The sequence below is a fragment of the Coturnix japonica genome, chromosome 9, assembly GCF_054131305.1.
Source record: "Coturnix japonica strain WE chromosome 9, WE-NBRP24, whole genome shotgun sequence".
Taxonomy (NCBI): Eukaryota; Metazoa; Chordata; class Aves; order Galliformes; family Phasianidae; genus Coturnix; species Coturnix japonica.
In genome coordinates this window covers 26754436-26779166 of record NC_140671.1, presented here as the reverse complement: position 1 = coordinate 26779166, position 24731 = coordinate 26754436, and the positions used below count along the sequence as shown (strand labels likewise).

Here is a 24731-nt window from a genome sequence, read left to right as displayed (position 1 = left end):
TTATTTTACTCAAGAAAAGAGGAACTAAATTGGGTTCCTACCGTTCGTAACGTACCTGGGCTCTCAGGGTTTGGTACAATAGGTAATTTGGACTGTTGTCCTTGTGGCTTACTCAATGAATTGAGCTCGCTTTTCAGTTTAGAAGCATTTCCCCCAGATGGCTTTTTCATGAACAGTCCTTCCATCGCTACTTTAGATTCATCTGCACTCCTGGTTTTCTTCATGCTGTGCTTTGGGGTTCCCAAAGGAGATGAAAACTGAACAGAATCCTGCTAATGAAAGCAATTCTATGATTAACAATAGATGTTCCCCTTTAAATACTAAGGGTCCAACACACTCAAGTCCTTGTCCAAAAAATAAATGTTTTGTATGAATGACATTCTTTAACCACTGCAGAAAGATGGTCAAGCTTTTCTCCTACCACCTGAACAGATTAAAACACTTTAAAAAACAGATTAAAACAGATTAAGACTGTCAAGATATCAAATATTCCTGTAGAATAAAGATAGGAAAAATACTTTAAAAGCTGTTTGTCAGAATATCTTCAAGTGCTAAAAACATATGCAGTGATTTCTGCAAGAGCACATCAGCAATCAGAGTAAGGAAGTAAACACTTCTGTACATTATAGTGTTTTTAAGGATATCAGCCATAATATCAAAACATGACCCAGAATTGTTCTGCAGGAGCTGATTTTAAGATGTAAGAAAAATCCTTCTCCTTATTCTTAAAATGTCCAGAAGTGAAAAAAGTGAAGTTCAACAGCAACAGCTTGAAACTGTGAGCATTTAGCATGGCCCTATAAAACAAGACTGCAAAGGACATGCAAAGAGAAGACATGACATCATCTGTAAATCTAAGAGTTCAAGCAAACCCAGATCAACAGCTCCTCAAACACGCATTAAACAGCACACAACAATAAATTCAACTCAAAATCTTATGGAATTCAGCAAATTCTTTGCACATTAACATAGATAAGGACCTTTTAAAATGCTAAATTCCACAAAGGTGGGTTTTTTTAGTTAATGAGGAGCACCTTAACACTACCACAAAGATGCGAAATACCTCAAATAAAACTGGATCCTTGTATGCATTGCCTTGCAAAATCAGATCCTCAAAAAATAAACAAGGCAGAGAAAGAAAAAAATGAAAATAAAAGAAAAAAGAAAGCAAAACTGAAAACCAAAACCCAAACCCACATCAAAACACCCAACACCAATACACATCTACTCTACCCTTTTCTGTTTATGAATCTTCACATATACCTGCACAATAAAGTGCAGAAGACAAGCCAATATTACAAGCCAGTGTTGTCTTTCAGTAAAGGCATTGTTAGGTATTAAGCATACAGCAATAATGGATAAAATTCCTGCAGAAATGGCAGGAGGTCACTTGAATCCCATCCCCTCTTCAAGAAGGGAACCACCTCTTTCCTTTTGTTGCTTAGGTTAGATCTAGAAACCCTTCCCAGATGGATTTTCCTAACCTCAAAGTTCCCTTTCTTGCACTTATAACCTTGGTGCAAACCTATCCTGAAAGCCTTTCATTACGTTTCACATAACAAAACCAAACAGACTTACTTGGTTCCATTAAATAAAAGCAGAAAGGGGGAAAAAAAAAAAAAAAGAAAACTAGAACAATTTCTCCAGTGTTTTCCAACAACTTTCAGCTCAGAAATACCTCCATTCTCTGCTATTACAAAGGAGAAGGAGGTCTAGCTGAAAGTCTTTTATGCTCCCACATGCAGGTGTGCATCCAGCTGGTCTAGCTTTCCAACACGGCCAGCTCCAGCTGGCTCCATCAGCACAATCTGCCACTGCCCTGAAGGCCTCAACATGCAAGCACAGCACACACAGAACAGAGCAGCTGTGTACAAGAACCTGCAGCCAGCTCCAGAATACAGAAAGAACTAGAGAAGTCCCAAGCAGACAAACTGAGAAGTAATGTTCTTACCTTGTTCTTCAATGAGAAGGTACCTGGCATACCCGCAAACAGAAATCTGTTCTTCACTTTCAGTTTTCCAAGATTGGCCACGATAAGACTGTTGGATTTTGAGCTTTCAGGTATGAGCAGCACAGGAGCACCAGCCTCAATATCGAGAAGAACCCGAGAAGCTCGTTGAGCTTTATCTCTCACCTAGAATCACAGAATGGTTTGAGTTGGAAGGGACCCTTAAGATCATCTAGTTCCAACCCCCACTTCTACATTCAATTGCACTGTCCCACTGAACTGGAAGACAAATAAGAAGACTCTGTGACAACTCACTGCTTAAAAAAGGATTCACTAGGAAAAATTCATTTCAGCTCACAAAAGTCTGCTGGGAAAGAAAAGAAAAAACCCAACAATCCAACGTACTGTTTGTCCTTCAATTGCTGCTCTCTGCCGTCCCAGGACATCCTGAAGCTGAGTGAAGTGCTGAATGAAGGATACCACCTCGGCCTGGAAGCGCTGGGTGTGAACATACTGAACAGATGCCATCCGCAGAGTGACACGAGCATCACACTCCCTCTGTAGCAATGGATCTGGACGCCCGTATCTGTGGTAGAGGACCAAAGTAAAACATAGTATTCTCTCTTCATTTTACAAATAGAGTCGTTCATTATTCACTTACAAAATACTACTGCACGGGATTTAACTGGTGCTCGCAACATTTAACTTCAACAACGACAAGAAAATACAGCTTGCATTACAGTATCCTGTTAATAAGACTCAGGCCAATAATCAGAGGTTTCAATTCATACTTGTATACTTGAAAGATGAGTGCTTCTTCACCACTTGTAGTGAAACGTTCTCTGTAAAACTCTCCATGAGCTGTAAGGTCACTTAAGGACAGACCTCCAATGCTTCCCTGCAGGGCTAAATCCCCATCTGCAAAACAAGAGCCAAAGAGTTGTAAGCATCAAACATACCTTGCTGAAAACCCAAAGTTAATCTTTCCATAAGCTTCTATGAGTGGAATAAACTCACTTGTAACTCAACAAAGAACACTAATTAAACACAAAGCCTGATACTGAAACAATCTGCTACAAACATGAACACAAATGCAACCCTATCATTTATGCACACAGTAATCACAGCACTCTGAGAACCAAGAACTCCTTTCTTCCTCTGCAGCAGTAATATACTCTATTGTACTGCCATGCAAGTGGAATGACTGCAAGAATTGAAAGTCAAACCTGAAATACCCCAGTGGGGAGGAACAGAAACATCACATTCCCTAGAAACAGGACTCACAAACCTAAAGCAGTGAGCAGCAAACACAGAACACTTCAAACCGCAACTAAGTACATCTCCTTTTATTTTAAACCACGTGTAACTTCGGATCTCCCATCTACTCACCGATTATTTCCATGTGAGCTGCAAGTTTTGACACACTGGCTTTAGCGAGCTCACTCGTTGTCTTGTTCAGTACTAAAGACAAAGAATGGACCTGGTCAAACAAAAAGAAGCAGGTTAGTATTACGCTAGTATTAGGTTGTCAACACATCCTAGCACTGTTACCTTTGTCCTCTGTCAAGATTTGTCATTTGTTATAATAGAATCACAGAATGGCCTGGATTGAAAAGGACCACAATGCTCATCCAGTTCCAACCCCCTGCTGTGTGCAGGGTCGCCAACCACCAGACCAGGCTGCCCAGAGCCACATCCAGCCTGGCCTTGAAATGCCTGCAGGGAATGTTGCCTACACTACCTCCGCTGGACAAAGACGTATTACAACATGTCTATACCACCAACATTGAGACTCTGCCTTGTGTTGGCCCAGGCAAATAAAAACCACCTCCCACAAGACTTGCACTTTAGGCTCTCACTGTCACACTCTACCCATGAGAGCTCCATATAAATGAACACGGAACATGCTACTTTGGCCTCTCTTTTTAGGAGACATATGCATGTGTATGGAGGATGACAGAGCAAGGGAGCCAATCCATTTGCAAATCAATTTTTTCACTGACTTCTTCCCCTTTAATAAAAAGAACTAAAACATACATAGACACATTCTAAATCTACTGTTTTAAGTGTGTTCTTCACTGCAAAATACAAATGTGATTTAAATGTTATCAAATTTCCATAAAGGTGTTCTGTGATAGACAATACCATTATGATTTTGCATCTCAGGTGTAATACCTTCAAATCCAGCTTAGTGTTTACGGGCTCTTGGGCTTGAGAAACAGACAAGGGATTTACTTCTGATTTAGATGTCTGCTGAGTGTCTTCAGGTTGCAGCTTCATTGCATGGTTATCAGCAGTGGATCCAATCCCAAAGAAATCCAGTATTACTACCCAGGTCTGCAGAGTTATTAAGACATCTAGACAATTAAAATCCACATCTATACTGCGATTAATCTTGTTGTAGCGAGAAGAAAATTCAGGATGTTTCCTATCCACTAGAAATATATTGATATGAACCAGTGAATCATCAAAGTGACTTTTTCCACAAGGCAGCTTGGATCTATCTGCTGTTGGAGAAGGAGGTGGAGTCAGGGGGTACTCGGAATCAGCATCTTCTTTTTGCTTCTTACGCGAGGCACAAACTGGTCTTTGGTAAAGCTGAAAGACATTGGATGCTTCTTCCATGTGAGATGGCAGGGAGCGTGGCATATCTGGATATTCAACGTTGGATACTGAGGGACATGACTGTGAAAGGTACTCCTTGTGTGCTAAGCTGGATGGCTTGGGTGCTCCACGGGACACCATCAGATTCTTATACATAGAGTCTGGCTTTTTTTCCAGTAGATCTTCCATTAGCAGTGAACGCAAGGCAATCTGAATGGACAGAGTCTGAGGATGATCTTTAGTAAACTCAACATCAAAATCTTGAAACTTAAGGCTGACAAGGCCTTGTGCACCGAGTGTAAGATCGCCACTTAACTGAACCTGGAGCTCAGAGATGTGGAAGTTTGCTTGAATCTGAGTGAAAGACTTTGTTTCCCTGATAGTCAGTGACTTGTTTGGAACAGAATTAAGACTGGAGTGGCTGAACAAGCCATTTTCCTTCCTTTCAGTTGAGAATTCTGCACCTGTATTAAGAGCTGACGCTGATGGAGAACTATGACAAGTCGAAGATGCAGTAGCAGCTGGAAATTTGTTCAAGTCTTCACTGTAAATTAAATTATCCAGAGTCTGCAGGACCTGTTCATACACATGTTTTGCTAACACCACCTACAATATAGAAAAAAACCAACCACAGTCAACACAGTAGCTCTCTGTAAAAATAAAGTCACTACATCCATTTGAAGATATTTCTCTGAAAAATTCTTATCCCATATACAGAAAAACACATTTACATTGATAACAGGACTACTAAGTTACTGTACCTGAAGAGGGTTCACAAATTTCCCTTCAATTTTCATGATGTTTGATATTCCGAAGTCTTCATTACTCAGTGGGAATGTTACATTCAAATCCCTCCCTAGTGGTATCTTTTCTAATTTGAACTGGATGGTGGTGTTATTCAGAATGTGGAAAGCTGTTAAGAAAAAGTGAGATGAGAACAATGTTATAATACATGAATTATCGTTTAAGGACGGCACAGCAGGGATAATGCAGGAACTATTAACCAGGATTTCTAAGCAATGTTGGCCCTGTTTTGTTAAATTTCTGTATGAAAGATGTTAGGAAAATAGAAATGGATACAAAGATATGCTCATTTTATTTAAAATCAAGCAGCATATCTCAGGAGTATGGGGTGAGGCAGTATATAAGCAAGCCTACAACCAAAACACATTTTTAGTCCTTTCTACCAATAATATTAGTAATAATAAAGAGTCCTTTGATTAACATACCATGGCCTTTATGTAATGATTCAAAGAAGTCGTGACGAGTAAATTGGGATTCCTCCTGGCTATTAACACTGGCAGGACCTGAAGAATGAAGACCTTGAGATACTTCACTTGCAGACTCCTTCTTGCTCATAAACTGACTGGTATTTAAAGAATACATTTTAATATCTTTGATTTCAACTTGCAGCCTATCGCTTGTAGACTCATCTTCTCCTGGTACAAAATTCTGAATAGATATTTGTCCTAAATGACCTACAAGCAGCTCAGGGCTACCAGGCTTTCGAGGTATTGAGACAATTGGTGATTCAATATTGATGTTCAATATAAGCTTAATAGTTTCGCTTTTGAGAGGTGGTGATCCAAACGCATCGCTATCACTATCTTCTAAGTTGGAAGCATCCTTTGCTCTTGGCATCGTATCAAACAAAGAAACCATTTCACTGTATTCAGCAGTTTTTGTTGCCAAGACTGTGGTAACTTTTGAAGCTGCACTTTTCAGCATGCTGCGGAAATTCTCTTCTAATTCATCCATTGATAAAGTCAGTTCCTTCAGAAATTTAGCGGAGTGGTTGTAGTGTAAGGAGGCCATTTTGAGATTGAGAGAGCATTCCTCTTTTGACTTTTCAGTCAGAGTGAAACTTAATGCATCTGGAAGGCTACTTCCATCATCAAGTCTAAAGAATAAAGATTCAAAGTAATCTACATCACCGATGAGATTTTCATACCTTCCTGTATTCCCTATGCTGACAACATACTGGTTTTTAACACTGTCTTGCGTTAAATCCATTAAGTGAAGACATCCAAGAGAGCCATTCACATCAAACTTACTACACATGGAAACATTGACTTTGGTACCACCAATACTGGCTGTTGCAATTTTTCTGCCATATTTTTCTCCATTTGTCATTCCAACTGTCCTGAGGAGGAGGATATTCAACCAATGAATATCAACTGCTACCTCCGTATTCTGCACGTAAGTAGACTGAAACGTTTCCTGCTCCCTCCACTCCCTTTCTTGGTCGTCCATTAAAGGCTGAGGACTGGAATCTTCTTTTTCCTTTGGGAAAGATTTCTGGAGAAACCCAATCAGTTCAACGATTGTTTCTGGATTGAGAATGATATCCAGGTTGTTCACTTGTAAAGAGATCACCTGCAGACTGCTATCCAAATTCATTGACGGGCACTCTGCACTCACAAACTGATACTCTAATTTTATCAAGGACTCTTGATCTTTTCCATTGTTACCAGACGAAGCATTTGATGTGGCAGCACATCTCTCTGTCAGACTGGATGCATCAATAGGATGTGCATCACACGGTCCGTAAACTGGTGACTGAGCCCTGCTGTCTCTGAGACTTCCTGTTGGCACATCAAAACTCAGATTCTTATGAGAAGCCATCAAAAGATCAAAATCTGTTCCATATGTTTGCATAGTATCAACCAGTAACAGGCCATGAACAGTCAGAGACACTTCTGCGTCGTAAGGCCTTTTCACAAAATGGGCATTGGTGCCAAAAACCTTCAGTACAGAGATATACCGTCCATTACTTTCAACCCCCAGCTGCATACAGTTTACTTTGAACTCAGCCAAAAGCAGCTGAGATTCAACAAGAACTTCCCTGGTATGCTGCTCAAGCATCACAACGCTCTGCGTTAAATTCATTACAGAATCATGCAAAGTGCCAAGCTGGTCTACCTCTGCAAAAATCTTATCTTTCCCTAAATTTAGGCCATCTGATGACTTTGTTTCAGATGCACTCAGCTGCGCGCAGCAGTTCTTCAAAGCCAATATTTTATCTTCATTGATATGAATTTTCAAGTCTGGTAGACTGCCAGACAAAACAGCTCCTGGGTATTTGGGGTCAGATGTATATATCAACCTGCGCTCCAACTGCAGGTGAACATTGAATTTTTCTACCACGTGTGTTGGACCCACATCACTATCCTGAACGTGTTTCCAGTTGTCTTTCACTCGGCCCACCATGATCTGAAGATCCAAAAATGAAAGCGTGTATCTCTCGTACATTTTCTTACTCATTAAGTGTGCTTGTAACTGCTCTTCGCTTATTTCTACTCCAGTAAATTCAGAGAGTTTGATTCCACTGTTAGTGCTGGTTTCGGGTGGTGGAGTATTGGGAGGAGTTGCAAGAGGTGTTTTATATTCCTCATCACTTAACTCATTGAATTCTGGTGAAAAATCATCTGCATTCCCTTTAGATTCTTCTGTGGATTGGAAAAAAAAAATCAAACATAAATATATGAACAGAAGTATTCTCCCCCTCCTTGGATATTTCCAATCATTACCTGATCATCATGACTGCTGCTGTATTTTTAAAACACAGGGTACATCCAAGTACTGTCCTTGCCCCTTCCACTATCACTTTCTTAACAAGAAATCTACTGTACTTCTTTTACATGGACACAGATGTCAGTCACAATATATTAAAGAACCTATTAAAGGACACTATTTTCTCACTTTTTAATCCACTTTCTATTACTACAAGCTTTACTGTTATCAGAGGTTGTTTAATAAGGAAATCATATAATCCATTAACCTGCCTATTCAAGCCTTTCGAGACCCTTTAGGACTTGATGACAAATTCCTTAAAATCATATAAGATAAATACTTAACTACAACATATTGCTGATCCAATATGTGACAAATTAATTTTATATTGTATATTTTTAAGCTTTTGTTATCATGAGAAAAAGTTTCTTCTTCTCTACAAAGCAGGGATACTAACTTCTGAATTTTCTTGTAGCTCAATCTACTCCTACCAGGCTGATGCATTGGTTCCAAAGGGAAACAAAAAATTATCTCATGTAAACAATTTTTGTTCTTGTTCTGGTTTGTCCTAACAGAGATGTTACTGCACAGTAGACAAAACATCACTGTAGACAATTCTGGCCTCAACACCTTGACTTTTCATTGCACCACATAACTACTTACCCTGCAGCTGCATTGTTAAAAATGAAATTAATATCTCAGTGGTATCTCTGTCATTTTTTTATACTTAAACATACTGGCACAGACCACACAGTTCAGCTAGATTCTAAACAGATCTGATGTTATTTACAAGTCCACTCAAATTCCTTTTTAATTTTCATTCACTGCTTTCCCAGTGGAACATGAAAGAAGCAATGAGTTGTTTAACAAGCAACAATTTTAACTTCAAACATAAACAAAGGACACCAATTTTCCACTCATTTCTATTAGGTTTGCTGCAGACATGTGCTAAGAACAGATCCATGTGACTTCAGAGCTGGAGGGCTTATTCACAAAGCATACTCTCATCGGGAACGCCGTCCCCAAAAAGTATTCGACAGCTAAATTTTGTATTCCTTAAAACTGAAATCTCATCTATGGTAAAGTAAAACATCAGCTTCACACCTGCTCAAAGACTTCAAGAGCTGTAAGATCATTCCATTTAACAAGATCACTTCATTTAATAAGTAACCTTATACCCCCCTGCCTCAAAGAAAACCCACATCCTGCTTTCCATTACTTATAAAGATCACCAGCTAAGTTTTAATTCAAAAATTACTAACAGCAGAATTGTTTGTGAAACTACACATCTACACAGGAACAACTCTTAAGACATCTCTACTTTCTACAGAGAAACAGGAGTTTCTGGGAGGAGGTGGAAAGAAAATGGAAACTGCAATAATACTAGACCGTACCTTGAGAATTGGTAAGCAATATTCTTCCTAGATCTATAACAACTAACACTGGATCCACAAATTTGAAATCATCAGGAAAGATCACCTGAGGGGCGGAAATATCAAGGCACACTGTCCAGCTTTTGCTGTTTTCCTGGAAGTTTAGAAAGAAAAAATGACTTAGAACACAGAAATAACATCAAATAAAAATGCCATGACAAACATCACCCCAGTTAGGCACCTTTCCACGGTCACTTCTCACAGTCAAGAGCAGAAAAATACTGCTCTGCTCTTGAGGGTTTCAAGTGCTAAACCATTTGTCAAGAAAGCCAACACAACCACTTGTGGCCAACAACTTACAATGAAGTCTCCTACTAGCAAACGATCAATAGTTTGCCTGATTTCAGCTTTTGTCTGCATTTTCAGCTTGTTGTACTGTCTTCTGGCAGCTTCAGCCACTTTGGCCTCTAACTCAGACTGATACCCAAAACCTGTGCAGGAGATTTAAAAAAGGAATAGGTATTAATTTTTGTTTAGCTGTTATTTAATCAACAAAAGACTTATTTATACTTATTTTGATAGAGAATCACTTCATTTTAGCAATAAAATCTAAGATAAGAACAGGATTTTTCATGTATCTATTTATACTCCAGAATAACCTGCTGTTCTCCATCCTCTTCCAGGAAAGCCTACAGAAATGTTCTGCCTTATTTAGGTATTTTAATTTAGATGAACACTCATCATGTGGTATAGGCAACAACTTGCAGTTTTAAATGGAAAGCTACAGGATTTTGCCCAAGAGAAGTCGATTAAGCAGAAAAATCACCCAGAGAGGTCTCAGAAATCTCAGAATTCAAATCTGAATTTAAAGAGATTTGTTAGATCGGAGCTTTAAATTTCTAAAAATAAAAATGAAGGTATATATATCACCAAAAAAAAAAAAAAAAGGGAAAAAGCCACACAAAAAAAATATATAAAAGGTTAACCTGAGGTATGGACCCTTCCCTTGTAGAAGAAGTCAGCTACTTTCTTAATGGCTTGGGGATTGTAAATAATATTGAGAGGTCTGGTGCTGACTTCCAAGCGCCTCTCAAAATTGCTGTGGATGGGATTTCTTTCATAGAGCATCTCAAACACTGGAGCATCAGGATCTGCAATGGGATACAAAACAAGTTACACAAACAATAAAACAACTGGGGGAGAGAAAAAAAAACAACAAAACACACACATAAGAAAACACCACCAAAAACCAAACAAAACAGAAAAAATCAGAACCCCAAGTACTGAATAACTGATTTCTGGTTGGTATAAATAATCTCACACGCTCGCTTTAATCAAACAGAATCAAGCACTTACCAGTGTTCTGGTTTGACATTTCAGATGACAAATTCTGGAGCCCAAAGGAAGATACGCAGCCAACCTCTTTTTGCTGGTAAGAATTTAAGAGGAAAGAAAAAGGTTAGAAAAAAGTCAACCAACTCACACGATTAAAACAAGTAAGTCTTTTCTTAATCAGACTTGAGATCATTTTGAGGGAATCATATATATTGTCTGAGATCATTTTATGCTTTCTTTCCTTGATACAGTCAGATGAGAAGGAAGTACAACCATCTCATGCAGCAGCTAAGGGCTAGGGGATATGACAAAAGCCAAGTGAAACATCTGCCTTCCATTTTGTAACATTTACCTTTTTCATACGCACACATCTTACACAGTAACGCAAAGTTTTGTTCACCTACAGGATTAGGGAAAACCAGGACAGGGAATATGGTCCCTTCTGTTGCCAAATCCCTCAGAAAAAGACCACCAAGCTGAACTTTTAGAAGGGAAGAATTTCTGCGAGGAAGCGATTCCGCTAAGATCTTCACACCTGGAACACAAAGACAAGATCATTTGATTTCTCCTAGTAGGCAGCACAGCATTTATTTCTATTTTCACTTTCTACAAGCTGGCTCGATGTACTCATTTTAAGCTTTGTTTCAGTATAGTTAATGGATTAAAAACAAGAGTCAGAGGAAGGTCACAAGGTGGACAAAGCTCCTCTTTATGAGAAAGAGCAAACAGAAAGTGACTCAATACCTGAAAACTCCAGCTGCATAAAAGCGCTCTCCTCAGCACGCGCCACTTTCTTCTCCTTATGCAACAGAGTGAAAGAGCCGCCTTGCAACTGCAGATTTAGTTTAGCAAATACATGATCTCTCTTTGTGAATGTATTCATGCTGGAGGCATCTGCAGCAGGATCAAAAAAATCATCTGCACCTAATAAAAAGAAACAACAAAAGATCATTTATGTTTCATAACTCAAGTTTCTGGAAGGTTACCAAAGAACAGAAGGGTTTCTCTGAGTTGTAGGATTACTACTTCCCCCCTCCACCCCCCCCTCTAAGGGAGGGTAAAAAAAAGAAACAAAAGTCCATTTAGACACATCTTCTTCCTTAACAAAACTGAATGCTCAGCAGAACTTTCCCATTTCACGTAAGGTGTAATAAACCTAAATTTAAGATGACCCCAGCAACCCAGTACTGTTATAATCACAGCACACATGATCCCTACCCAACTGAATGGAAGTAAGTCCCAAAACTCTATAAATATCTAAAAGATTTAGAAGTATTCTGTACTAAGTGGATACCCTGTTACTGAAGAGGGTTTTTTTCCTGTTCACGCTTGTGAGCAGCCTTAAAAAGAAACTGAAAACCCCACAGGGTCATACCTAGTATGTCTTCTGGATTCCACTGCTTCTGTGAGTCTGGTAAAAGCCCTTCAAAAGGTTCACCTTCATATGGCTGCTGTGTGTATCCATACCAACCTCCCCAACCAGGAAACCAAGACTGAAGATACTGCAGCATTCCAGTGCTACTGCCGTGCGCAGATTCTGCTGAAGGAGAAGCTCCAGGAGAATCAGGCAATGGTTCTTTAATGCTCTGTATATGAACATTAAAGACATAAATGCTTATAAATGAAAGAATATCACAATCATACAAAACTTAATAGTATCAAGATATGATTCCACCTACTTAACACTCTTACATTCAGCATACCAGTTTCTAAGATGGAATTAATTCTGGAAAGAGTACTATTGAGGAAGACCATCATACGATGGTCACAAGCTCACTACGAAAGGTGACACAAAACTGATAATGGAGGAATCAAGCATTGTTTACAACGTTACCACTGACGCCACACTTCAGAAATCAAAACAAATACAAGCCAATGGTCTATAGAAGTGAACACAACCCAAAATAATTCATATCAAGATTCTAAATACTGCCATGGACACAGAATGCTTCTCACCTCAGCTAGGTCATGAAATTTATCATGAACTATCTCACAGAGGATCTTCAATTCTTCATATGTTTGCTCATCCTCAATGCGATGCATTTCTGCCTAAGAAGACAAGAAAGGTAAAGCAGCTGTTCTAAAAGGATGCAGTATCTTGGCTCACAAACAAACATTTAACATCTCTACATTTAGGATTTGTGGCTCATGTCAGGATCCAAATGCCTATGCACAGGAAATCATACAACCATAATACTGACATTCTCACTACCTCAAATCCTTTTGTACTGTAAGGTACGTTACTTTAATGCTTTCAATAGTAAAAACCAATGATATCCTCCTGTCATGAGTCAAGAGCAAGGTTCAGCACAAAATCTAAACCATGAAAGGATGAGCAAAGAACCTTTTATACTGAATAACAAAGTAGTTGAACTGTGTAAAATCCAGCAGTGTAGTAGTATTCATATTCAGTTATTTAAGCCTGGTGTCATGGCATTTGACTTTATCTTCTCTGCACTGATTAAGAAGCTCTTTCTGGAAGCTTATGGTTCAACCAAATATAGTTTTCCAATGGCGCTGCCACTGCTCCATTTCATAGCTCTGCTGAAAACATTGCATGAAATAAAATGCCATATATTATGGTTCTTGCTTTGATGGTTACTATAAAAGCCCCAGTATGTTGAGCTACCCTTACAGTTTACATCTAAATAACGCAAGGATGGATTACTTATAAATTTAGGTTTCAACAGGATTGCATAAGAAATGTGTGTGATGGATTTGAGGAAAAAGTCCCACTGCTTCTAGAGATATGAAGCAGTTAATTACGGTCCACATGGTTTTTCCCTCCTAAAGTAGAACACAAGTTCACTACATTCTCCTCCTAATTTCTTAAGCCTAACGTTAAGTGGAGGAAAAAAAGAAGTAAAAAGGAAACTGACAGAAGACAATTCATCCATACCACAAAACCCCAGATCAAATACCTGCTCTGCAGCAGAGAGAGGCTCCCCCTTCAACTTGCAATAATACAAGTCAGTATAGGATACTGCATCCTGGGCCCGATGTAACACAAACTCCCACGTGGAGCGCCGCCTCTGCTCCCTGATCTCCGAAAGGTTGGCGTTCAAAGCAAAGATCCACCACTCTCGGCAGCTGAAATATTTTAAAGATATTAGAGCACTAATATTTACCAAAAATAATAAGAAAAAATAAAGAATTCACATCAAACTGGTGAAAGGTCCAAGAGGAGCCCAGTGAGAAAACAAAGGGAACTGGTTAGAAAAGGTACTGATATTACAGACAGCACACATGGGCTAGTTGTACAAGTTGAGCAGTATCAAACTTGTGCTATTCAATTTGGATTACGTGTGCATATTTAAAGCTGTTTTATGAGGTAGGGAAACACAACACGAAAATTTCAGTTTTAATACACAACTACTGATATCATTTCTTAACAATATTTGTCTTCGTTCAGCTCTTCCCTAAGTGCAGGTTTTAATATCACACTAATTCAACAACGCATCCACAGATATACTTACTTCTCAGTTACTGTAACCTTTGGTCTCCACTTTCTGAATTTAAGCTGCCGTTCCTTTCTAGCCAGTTCCTTTAGAAAAGCCATGATCTGCTGATACTGCATCTTTTAGTCAAAGAGCAGAAAGATAATTAGGCAATATTGGAGTGCTTTCCAAATGAAAAGGGGGGGAGAGGTGAAACAACCACAGGTTTTGCTTATCTGCACTGACAGACTACAAACAGCTTCAGAATTAAGATTGATGTTCATCATAACATTGCTCTCTGGTGTCACGTTATTCCCAGCAGAAACTCAATTTACAACCTTTCTATTTGGAAGACTTGATTTTAAATATATCTCTTCAGTGTATTCCTTTCACTTGTCTCTATAGCTAAAGCTTTAAGAAAGTATTGATTTTAGGCTGCTGCTGTTTAATCTGTTACAAACACTACCAGTTTTGCAACCAGTAAGGTGAAGAAATTGCAACAATCCTACACTACTTAATTCAATTTTACCAGCAAAATCTTCTGGAACATAAGAACAACATAGGCAGCAGGTGGGAAGAGAAACACTGTGTCAAACTTCCAATACACTGTGATCAACAAACCACTTCTTCCATCAGCTATTTGGTTAGAACCTGACACCAAAGCAGGCTGCAATAAAGCACATATAACCAAGCAATCTTGAAACCTAACTGGTTTGGACAGGCTGAGAAGTTCCCAGTGGCCTCACCTACTCTGCTCCTGAGGGATCAGTCTCAGATAATGAGGGAGAAGTGAAGGTGAGAAGTGGTTACCTGGGAAAGCTTCAGGGGTATGGTCTCAAGCACAATGTCACACTCAAGTCGCGGAGTCTGGCGAGATCTTAAAGGCTCCTTTGAACAATTCCTCTTCAGAAGAGCAGAAGTGCACACAGGTTCCATGATGTAATTATGGTCATGGCTTTCCATACTTTTATCCATGGCTTCCTGTGGGTTACAAGGACATTTTTCCTACATGAAATGGTTGTACAATATGTATCAGGATATATTGGTTTAATGTATTAGAACACACTCCATTAACAGGTCAATGACGATAACTCTTAAATAAATTCCCTCTTCAAAGGTATCTCATAGTACAACTTTTGTGCTACCTTTGTATTCAGCCATGACAGCACAAAACTATAACCTTCTACTGCTCTTAAAAGCACCAGATCCAGTAAGATCTAAGTCAGTTACAGCTATAATACAGGAAGAAGTTTAACTGAAAGAAAAGACAAGAAAAGGCTCTTTCTCTTGTACCTGTAGCTGAGCAGGAGGCAGGTCACCCAATAAAGTGCAATCTGTATCCCAATAAATACTGAATTCAGCAACATCTAACTGCTTTTTCCGCATCAGTTTCTCTACCTGAAATAGAAGGACTGAATGAAGGCAATTACACACTACATGCATGAAGCTTTTAGTTCTGCATACTCGAGAAATAACAGGAAACACCCAGAATCGATTTATAAAGATAACCAGATTATTAAAAAGACCTTTTTACCCACTATTTACTAGGACTCATAATGTACAGCACCACGTCTTAGCTGCCCCAAGTTCCTGAACAAAACTTACTGGTTCAAACACTGCATTTTGCATGGAGACATTTTTGATGCATATGCCGAATGCAAAAGGCTGCAACGGATTGGTGACATCATCTTCAAACCTCAGATGGACATCCTGAATTTTTAACTAAATAAGGAAAAAAAATATACATTACCAGAGACAACTATTTCCATCATTAAGCACACAGCAGTGCTGTGCAGCTCCCTCACCACCTCCCCAAGGTCAATTAGCCCCTTGCACATGTCAGTGTAATTTGTTTTGCTAGTATTATTTGCCATTTTCAAGACTCCAATACATTTCATAGATTAAAAGCAGCAAAAGATAACTCAAAAAAGTACTTTTACAGTAGTAAACCCTAAGAGAGAATCATAGAACCATAGAATCATAGAATGGCGTGGGTTGAAAAGGACCACAATCATCATCCAGTTTCAGTCTCCCCTGCTATGTGCAGGGTCGTCAACCACCAGACCAGGCTGCCCAGAGCCACATCCAGCCTGGATGAGAGCACAGAGTTATGGTGGTTTCTCAGCACACGTCAAGCCTGAGACTGCATTAAGCAGAGACACTCTTGCCTTGAGCTCTTGCAATAGATACATCCCTCTCAAATATATCGGGAAAAGCAGTTGGACTGGAGCCACCTTCAATCTGTGTTACCATTCAGGAAGAGCTGCTCTTTTTCCCTTGTTTAGTTCAAAGGGCTTTTCTTTCCCAGCAGTCCCTATCAGGACCAGTTTGAGGCCGAAATTACAGAGATTACATCTGAAAAGGGACAGTCCTCTACCAAACATCCTCCTTTCACTCCCATCTTTCTTCTCTGAGGACTACACAGTGTGAAATACAATGGACACTGGCTGTTTTTAGGAGTTTTAAAGGCTTACTTCAATGTTTTCTACGATTCTGGTGACTACCGACGCAGTAACTGAGTACCAGTAAGATTCCCCTTTCTGCTGTCGTTCTTTCTGAAAAGAAATAAAGGAAACAGAAAGAAAATAGGATTCAGTATTAACCATCACTTAACAGCTGATCAGGAAACAATACAGGTATATAGGCTTAACACTGAAATTACTGTACAGAGGGAAAGAAGAATAACAGATTCCAATATCACCAATGCATGCAGGGGGCTGTGTTAGAATATACCAAACCCTAACTTCAATTTCCTATGCATTTGCTTGTTAGGAGGCTTAAAACAGTATCCCTCTACCATAGCAGGTTTTTCACTATGAAATACAACTGTGACCCACCTTCCATTTTTCTTCCAGTGCTACAAGGAGGGATCTCTTATATTCTCTTTCTTGTAACTTCTCCCTTTCCTCATCAAAATCTTCCTTTTTTTCTGGTGCACCAATTAGGTGCAGTTTTGAGACAGATATTACCCATGGATCCACATGTGGGCGATAGAAAGGTATCTGCAGTGTTATTTTGCCAATGAAACCTAGAAATGCAAAGCAGAGATGGTCTCAGATTCCTGTGTATAAAATGCTTCTGTGACCCCTGGAAAACTTGAAAGTAAAAGAGGTGTAAGAAACAAACATGCTAAAGTAGAACTGGATTAAAATTAGGTTACGTCAGTTGTTCAAGCTCCTGACTCACAGGTAGAAGTCAGTGTACACAGTCCTTCCTGGTTATAAATATTTGTCTTGCACACACAGGCAAAATACATACCTGCTTTTACTTCAAATGGCAGCTCTAGTTCCTTCAAAGCATCCTTCTTTAGTGGTAAGTTTTCCAGTTCAACAGCACCTATTAAAAGCACACCAAAAAACCATGTCTGTTGAGTAAAGTTATGTTACGAACGCCAACTTGAATATTACAGAACAACCAGCATCATGCTTCAAAGGGAAAAAAGAATAGCATTTCCTGAGAACAGCCAACCTGCCACATCAACTTGTGCAACAACTGTCATAGATATTTAGTACGCTCATTAATTTTTTAGTGCCACGTACTCAAAGTATTTGATGAGGTCATCCAGAAACAACCTTGGGTAAGGATTTAGAGCTGAACTTTGCCATCTAGGAGACAGCTTCTACTGCTTCTAAAGAGAAACAGCAAGCACTTCATAACACATAAAGAAAAGCTCTGAAGTGTTACTAAATATTCTCTCCAAAATCAGCAAATAGCAGCAAATAGAAACTGTTATAAAATGAGGAACTACCAGCACCAAAACAGGAGAGGTAAAGACTACAGAACATTCCTGACCACAGTCCCTCAACAGGAATGTTACTGAACAGTGTTAAGGAAAATGATACTCAAATATTAAATAAATTAAACGAGCTATTAAGATAAGCTAAGCATACAACTGACAGTCTTGAATAAATTGGTTTAACGATGTTGACAAGAAACAACAGAGATAGAAACACAAAAGAATTTACCATTCGCTGTAAAGTGTTGGCACAAAACTTCATTAGAAGCATTTATATAATATGTTAAAGACAATATTAAGTGATAGTGTTAACTCTAAGATGGAATGGAAACAGAACCACTTCTCTCCTTAAATCACAGCATAAAGCATTACAGAAAATGCAATAGAACTTCACCTTTCAGAAGAGCAACGGAGAGCTGGTCTGTGTTCAGGTTATTGACATATTTGCCCAAATAGGTGTTGAGGACCCAGGCTACCAACCCTTCCAACATGACTGTGTCCTAGAAGGGAGCATCTAACATTTTTCTGTCATTTTCTGGTTCTCTGTTCCATAACTGCAGTCTCAATCTGAAAGGAAAAAAAAATAGTAATAATGATGAAACAAATGAGTGTCTGAAATAAAGTCTCAGCACACCCAGAGACAGCGCTACCATGGTCTCCCTGTGTATCCATCCTAAAATATTAAAGCATTTTTAAAGGAAGAAACCAAGCTTATGCTATATCCTTGAAGTCCCAAATCACAGAGCTTCATATAGAGCTTTAATAATTACAGTTCACTCCCATAGGCAAATTAAACTCATCTTTCCATCCCATGTCTAACCAAAGCACCACCTTTAATGGTAATTATCAACCACGCCAATTAACAATCTTCTTTCCACTTTGATCTGAAGCCACTTTGCACTGCTCACAGTATTTACTTCAAGTTGCAAGTGCATTGATTTTGGAAGCCTAGACTGAAAAAATGGGCATCCCTGTGCCCCCCTCTCTAAGAAAACCACATCTGTCAATTCCCACAATGGGCAGCGTTCCTCCCCTACATAAGGGGGAGGAAATGGGAGGTTTAGGTTGGATCTTAGGAGGAAGTTTTTCATGCAGAGGGTGGTGATGCACTGGAACAGGTTGCCCAAGGAGGCTGTGGATGCCCCATCCCTGCAGGCATTCAAGGCCAGGCTGGATGTGGCTCTGGGCAGCCTGGGCTGCTGGTTGGTGACCCTGCACACAGCAGGGGGTTGAAAAGAGATGATCATTATGGTCCTTTTCAACCCAGGCTGTTCTGTGATTGTACGCTCAGATGTTTGCCATCAGGTAACATCATACGGACTTTAAGAAGCCCCGCAGAAATGAGCCCGTACATCCGCAGTTCCCATTCTAGCCAGAGGACACCCACTTACCAGAAAAGGATGGAAGCAATTTACAATTTGAACCACACCAAAAAGCCTTTTGACTCTTGCAGGATTCTCTTAAGATGTGTGATACAGTTCACACTAAACAAACCCTCTTTGGGGGGAAGAGCTTACGTGTGGGAAATAATCAGATATGAGCCAGATGAATAGCTTATTAACAATAACTTGATTGGGTCTTCGAAGCGATATAACAATAACTGCATCAAGGCATTGTAAAAAGCTACATTAGGGAAGGAACTCTAGTTGTTTGTGTCAATATTACCCTTCAGAGACTATGGAAACCTCTCACCCTACAGAGTTTAATAGAGAAAAGTTAGATCATTTAATTCAATAATGGTTTGGGTTGAAAGGGACCTTAATGCCCATCCAGCTCCAACCCTCTGCCACCAGCAGGGCCACAACCAGCAGCTCAGGCTGCCTGCTGCCCATCCATGGCCTTGGGCACCTGCAGGGATGGGAAACCCACAGCTCTGTGCAGCAGTGCCAGCTTAAATACTTGATTCAGACTCAGCTTTTGCTGTAGGTTGTTTTTAATACTCATAATATTCCTCTCTGCTTTCTCAAAGCCAGGTGTGAGCGTTTACAAGGCCGAGGCCGTTCCTCGGTGCTGCTCACTGTGGGTGAAGACGCACTTTGGGGCCCCGCAGGCCGCGGGGGCTGTGGGCTCTTTGCTTCGCTCCTCTCCCATCTACACGAGCATAAATAAGGCCCGGAGCGGCCCCACAACACACACTGCCTCCCCCCCGTGCAAAGAAACGGTCCATAAGGAAGAGGAGGAGGGGAAATAACGAAGACAGAGACCTGTTGGCACACGGGCGCGGGGGAGCCGCGAAGCGAAAGGTCACCTTGCCCACAGGCGGCCGGGCAGAGCCGCGGGGTCGGGCGGCCTCCACCGCGTGGGGAGAGTTCGAGCACAGCCCCGAGGCGGCCCCGGAGCCCCTTCGTAACCCCGAGACCGCGGGGCGGAGCGCGGAGAGGGGCGTGAGGCGGGGAGGAGCCCCTGAACGCCGGGCCTGCGCCTCGCAGCTCGGGCTGACGCAGGAGGGAAGGCCCGGAGCCGCCGTCCCGTCCCGCAGCGCTCCGTCCCGCTCCGCCCGCCCGCACTCACCTCAGCTCTCGGCCGCAGCCACCTCCGCAGCGCTGAGTGGAGGCCGAGCGGTGTTAAGGGGGAAAACGAGGCCGGACGGAGCACCGAGAGATCGATGGGAGCTTCCCCGCCTCCGGGGGGCGGAACCGGCCCGGTCCGTCCTGCGCCGCCTGAGGGGCGGGACCGGGTTCACAGAAACACAGAATCGCAGAATGACCCGGGTTGGAAGGGACCTCAAGGATCATGTAGTTCCAACCCCCTGCCTGGCAGGGCCACCAAACATACACATTTACTAGATCAGGTTGCCCAGGGCCCCGTCCAACCTGGCCTTGAACACCTCCAAGGACGGGGCATCCACAACCTCCCTGGGCAGCCTGTTCCAGGGCCTAACCACTCTCCTAGTGAAGAACTTCCCCCTAACATCCAACCTAAATCTTCCCTCTTTTAACTTAAAACCATTTCCCCTAGTCCTGAGGAACTTCCTAGTCCTAGGTTCACTGAGTTCTTATCCCAGTCTATACATGTACACTGCATTGCCCTGAAAATAAGTGCAACACCTTGCACTTGGCCTCATTAGGTTCTTGTGGGCCCACTTTTGAGCCTGTCCAGGCCTCTTTGGATGGGTCCCTTTTATGGTGTCAGCTGCAGCACCCAGCATAGGGCCATCTGCAAACTTGCATCCCATCATTTACATCACTGATGAAGTCCCAGGATGGACCCCTGAAGGACAACACTCATCACTGGCCGCCACCTGCACCTGGAGACACTGACCACAAGCAACCAATTCCTTATCCACAGAATAGTCCACCCTTTGAACCATTACCTCTCCAAGTTAGAGATACAAATGTGGTGCAGGACCATGTCTGAGGCCTTGCATAAGTCCAGGTAGACAACACCAGCTGCCCTTTCTACGTCCACTGAAGCCATCACTCTAAGAGGAAGAGTAACGGCTGCTTATAGTGTCCTTGTTAACAGGGCCTGGCTGTAGGCAATGAGAGATGAGACAGCCATGGATCAACCCTCTTTTAATGAAGTACTATGAAAACAAGCCTTGAGTTTAAAAGCAATGCTTTAGCCTATAGAGTGAAATAGCCTGATCTAAAAAGCAGACTTTTGGTTCAGTAGGGAGGTAGAAAACAAAGATATATGTATAAAAAAACACCATGTATCTTTTTCTTAACAAATACAAACACGCTTTTCATACTTCAAGATAAAAATGGAGTTTCCTTCTGTCACACTGCTCCACAGCCTGAAAACCCAGAACATTAACTGCCATAACATCATCTAAAACTTCTTCCAAACTCTGCCACTGCTCCTCCAATGCGGTCCCAGCATTGGAAGCTGTTGAGTAAGACATTAAAATACTCAATACAACAGAAAAGGGTCAAAGCATTTCACAAAACCAGGTTCTGTCTGTTGTTTTCATTGGGCTTTTTTTTCTCCCAACAGTTTGTGTTTCAAAGCCTTTTCTGAAAAGGACCTTCAAGTTGAACATGAAGTCGTAAAAGGTTTCTTTGTAGTGGGATGAAAAACCTACTTGCCAGTTCCCGGCTTTAGAAATAACCTCTTAGGTTGCATGCAAGTTTAAAGGATGTGTTTTAAAAGCCTGATTCTTGTCTTTATTAATAGAGTAGATGCTGTTCAACTGTTTTTCTATAAGAAGTGGGTGGATGGATCTTCAGCGCTGAGCAACAAGTGAAGAATGGAACAGGATTTTCAGGTTCTGAGGACTGAGTCACTTCCAGTTTTTATAGATTACTCTACACAACCTTCAAGGGAGTTCATTACCTGAGGTGGGTGGGGTCGAGCTGCCCAGTATACACATCCATCTGCATCAGCTCTATTATCCACTGGAATGCAGAAAAAAGTATTTGGGGTTGATGGTTTACTTTTATAACCTCAAAAACAAGGTGAGGATCAATGAGAAAATGATATGGAATCAGTCAGGACGCGAAGATGACAGATTGTAGAGCTGTCATTAAAAGGAAATTATTTCCTACTGAAAGAAAACCTACATGTTCTTTTCTAAACTATGCACAGCTGAATGAACTAATGCTATTGTTTAGACGTGATCTTCATAACCTAGCAAAAAACAATCATTAATAAAGCTCCTGTCAAAGCTGACATTCCCTGATACACCCAAGGGCTATCGGTCCGATAATGAGAGAAAGTAAACTGTAATAATAAGAGAAGCGTAGTAAGAGAAACCTCTGGGAGGCTGGTTCAGATCACAGTCACGTTCTTGACTTGAACCCAAGAAGTCTCAGGAGGAAAGTCAATGACATAAAGTTAGAAAACTATTTCCTTTTAAAGCTATTAAAGGTTGCTTCAGGATATCATGGAAGGAAGGGAGGAGTTGGCCATGAGAAAAATTAGATGAGAAAAAACATTAAAAAGGAGTAACTTGTTCAACACTGCACGCTCATCTTTTGACTCTCAAAGCTGGGAAAGGAGATTAAAAACCTCAAAAAATAAATGCCCGTATTCCTCTGAGATTTCAAGTCTCTGTAGAAATGCTACATTTAACACGTTTGGTTGTGAACGTAAGGGCTGATTATCAGTCAATCAGTATAAAACACGTCATCTCCTTTAAACAGTTTTCATCCCCATATCTTGAACACCCAAAGGAAACTTCTTTGTGTCCAGAAGTCAATCCTGAAGTAAACCATCCTTGGCTTCCACCAATATCTGAATTTCAGTTTCTTTTTTACAAGGGGTTTTCTTCTTTAGAAAGAGGAACTTCTCGCCCTGTTGGAGAGCATTGAGCACTTCCATTGCCCAATCTAGTTGGATCAGTCTGTTCTGGAAACTGGGAGCCACAATCTGGATTATGTACTTTAACAATACAAGTCACATTCACCTGCATTCCTCCATTACCCGAGAGTTCTGTCAAATAAGGAAAAAAACACAGATTAAACAAAGTAGAACACAGCCTGGAACAACATGTTGGATTCTTTATCCAGTTCCTTGACTTAGGAGTTCAATTACATGCTCTACATCATCTTCCATTGCTTGATAGGCAAACTGGTGAAGTTTTCCTGCTCTGAAAAGTGAAGACAGACTTTTCACCACGGCAACAAAAAGCATCTCATTAAGCTAGGAGCAGATCATTAAATACAAGGCCAGGCAGTCTAAAATGCACTTAAACATAGCTGCCTTCTGGACAGACTATGAAATGCAGAGATTATGTCCATGCTTGTGAATGCTATGAATATTGGGCTGCTGTAAGTCAGGCTTGCCTTAGTCTAACATCTGACACATAAACCTTTTCTTCCAGCTTCTTTATAGCACTAAGTCTCAGGAAGTGCATTGTAAGATCTAATTCTGGGCTTCTTAGAAACATATAAAGAATTACAGTGACTGTGGAATGGAGCAAGGCAGGACAGCTGTGACATTATGCAACTCAATACAAGCAGTGACACAATTAACTCAGTTCTTCTATTTGGGTACAGGTAATTAGTTTTGGACAGAAACTGTCAACTAAAGATAATCTTGCTTCCCAGCCAGACAGAAGTGACTTTGAACAAGGTAACAGCTCACCAATGATGAAGGACGTGTCAGGCACAGAGTTTAGAATGACAGGCTGTGTTATTATTTCACCGCTGTTGGAAGTTGAGCTTTGGCTGGGGAGGAGGTTTACAACAGCGTGATGTGGAACTGTGGCAACTGAGTCATGGCAAACGGTGTCATTCATGCTGTTTCCTGCAACAGCCACTGATTTACAACTGCAAGAAACAGAAAGAGAAGTTAGGAAAGAAAGCAACCCTGTATTCAGTTCAAGATTGCTGTTAGACAGAATCTGGCTTACGCTGTGTGTGGTATACAGCTGGTATCAGAAGATTCCTCATCTAAAAAGGGCCAGGGGGACAGGGCTTACATTCCACGTCTGTGCTATCTGTTCCTTAAAAGAAATAGCAAACTCCAGTTAGTCAGCAAGTGAGAAACAAGAATGAATAATCTAAGCCTGTGTACAGGGCAGCACAGAATCACCATCACTCACTTAAACCAAAATTCAGCTGGAAGCTCTGCTTGGGTTGGGGATACCTATAACCTGATCCCCTGGACATGCCTCTTGGAAATGCTGTTGTGCATGTACTGCCTACTTGCTGTGATAATGCTTGCACTCAACAGCATGCATAGCTGTAGGGAATTAAGGGAATATCCCTTTAATTTACTCAATTGGAGGCAGATTTGGAGATAACTGTAGGAATTAAGGCGCTATTCCTGCAATTCACCAATTGGAGGCAGATTCAGAAACACTTACAGACTACCAAGGCCAATACCAATGGCCTTGG

At 40.8% G+C, this 24731-nt stretch overlaps 2 protein-coding genes across 15 annotated transcripts in view; both read right to left on the bottom strand.

Annotated features, from left to right (window-relative positions):
• The window catches only part of VPS13D (vacuolar protein sorting 13 homolog D), a 75639-nt gene extending 55050 nt beyond the window's left edge, over positions 1 to 20589 (bottom strand). For 9 of the 14 annotated variants that reach the window (XR_014931801.1, XR_014931802.1, XR_014931803.1 and 6 more), the window contains exons 1-26: positions 20458 to 20589; positions 18341 to 18513; positions 17469 to 17546; positions 17048 to 17238; positions 16685 to 16765; positions 15816 to 15932; positions 15504 to 15608; positions 15021 to 15191; positions 14250 to 14350; positions 13695 to 13863; positions 12730 to 12822; positions 12149 to 12359; positions 11518 to 11697; positions 11178 to 11308; positions 10795 to 10867; positions 10425 to 10589; positions 9799 to 9929; positions 9460 to 9592; positions 5782 to 8001; positions 5314 to 5465; positions 4124 to 5158; positions 3338 to 3428; positions 2740 to 2866; positions 2354 to 2534; positions 1952 to 2134; positions 56 to 272 (exon numbers count right to left, since the gene is read on the bottom strand). Coding sequence is in view for 9 of the 14 variants with exons in the window: in XM_015882326.3 (XP_015737812.2) it covers positions 56 to 272; positions 1952 to 2134; positions 2354 to 2534; positions 2740 to 2866; positions 3338 to 3428; positions 4124 to 5158; positions 5314 to 5465; positions 5782 to 8001; positions 9460 to 9592; positions 9799 to 9929; positions 10425 to 10589; positions 10795 to 10867; positions 11178 to 11308; positions 11518 to 11697; positions 12149 to 12359; positions 12730 to 12822; positions 13695 to 13863; positions 14250 to 14350; positions 15021 to 15191; positions 15504 to 15608; positions 15816 to 15932; positions 16685 to 16765; positions 17048 to 17238; positions 17469 to 17546; positions 18341 to 18437 (6433 nt within the window). In the remaining 5 variants the exon portion in view is untranslated. Of the gene's footprint in view, positions 1 to 41; positions 273 to 1951; positions 2135 to 2353; positions 2535 to 2739; positions 2867 to 3337; positions 3429 to 4123; positions 5159 to 5313; positions 5466 to 5781; positions 8002 to 9459; positions 9593 to 9798; positions 9930 to 10424; positions 10590 to 10794; positions 10868 to 11177; positions 11309 to 11517; positions 11698 to 12148; positions 12360 to 12729; positions 12823 to 13694; positions 13864 to 14249; positions 14351 to 15020; positions 15192 to 15503; positions 15609 to 15815; positions 15933 to 16684; positions 16766 to 17047; positions 17239 to 17468; positions 17547 to 18340; positions 18514 to 20150 lie in introns of those variants that run through there. The other 5 variants (XM_015882329.3, XM_015882331.3, XM_085508923.1 and 2 more) reach the window with 4 other exon arrangements.
• Positions 20590 to 21446: 857 nt separating this feature from the next.
• Positions 21447 to 24503, bottom strand: LOC116654324 (tumor necrosis factor receptor superfamily member 1B-like). The gene is given in 6 exon segments (XM_085509902.1): positions 21447 to 23145; positions 23147 to 23322; positions 23977 to 24161; positions 24245 to 24287; positions 24290 to 24337; positions 24437 to 24503. Coding segments are annotated over 6 exon segments (639 nt in total). The 3' UTR covers positions 21447 to 23025.
• Positions 24504 to 24731: the final 228 nt, after the last annotated feature.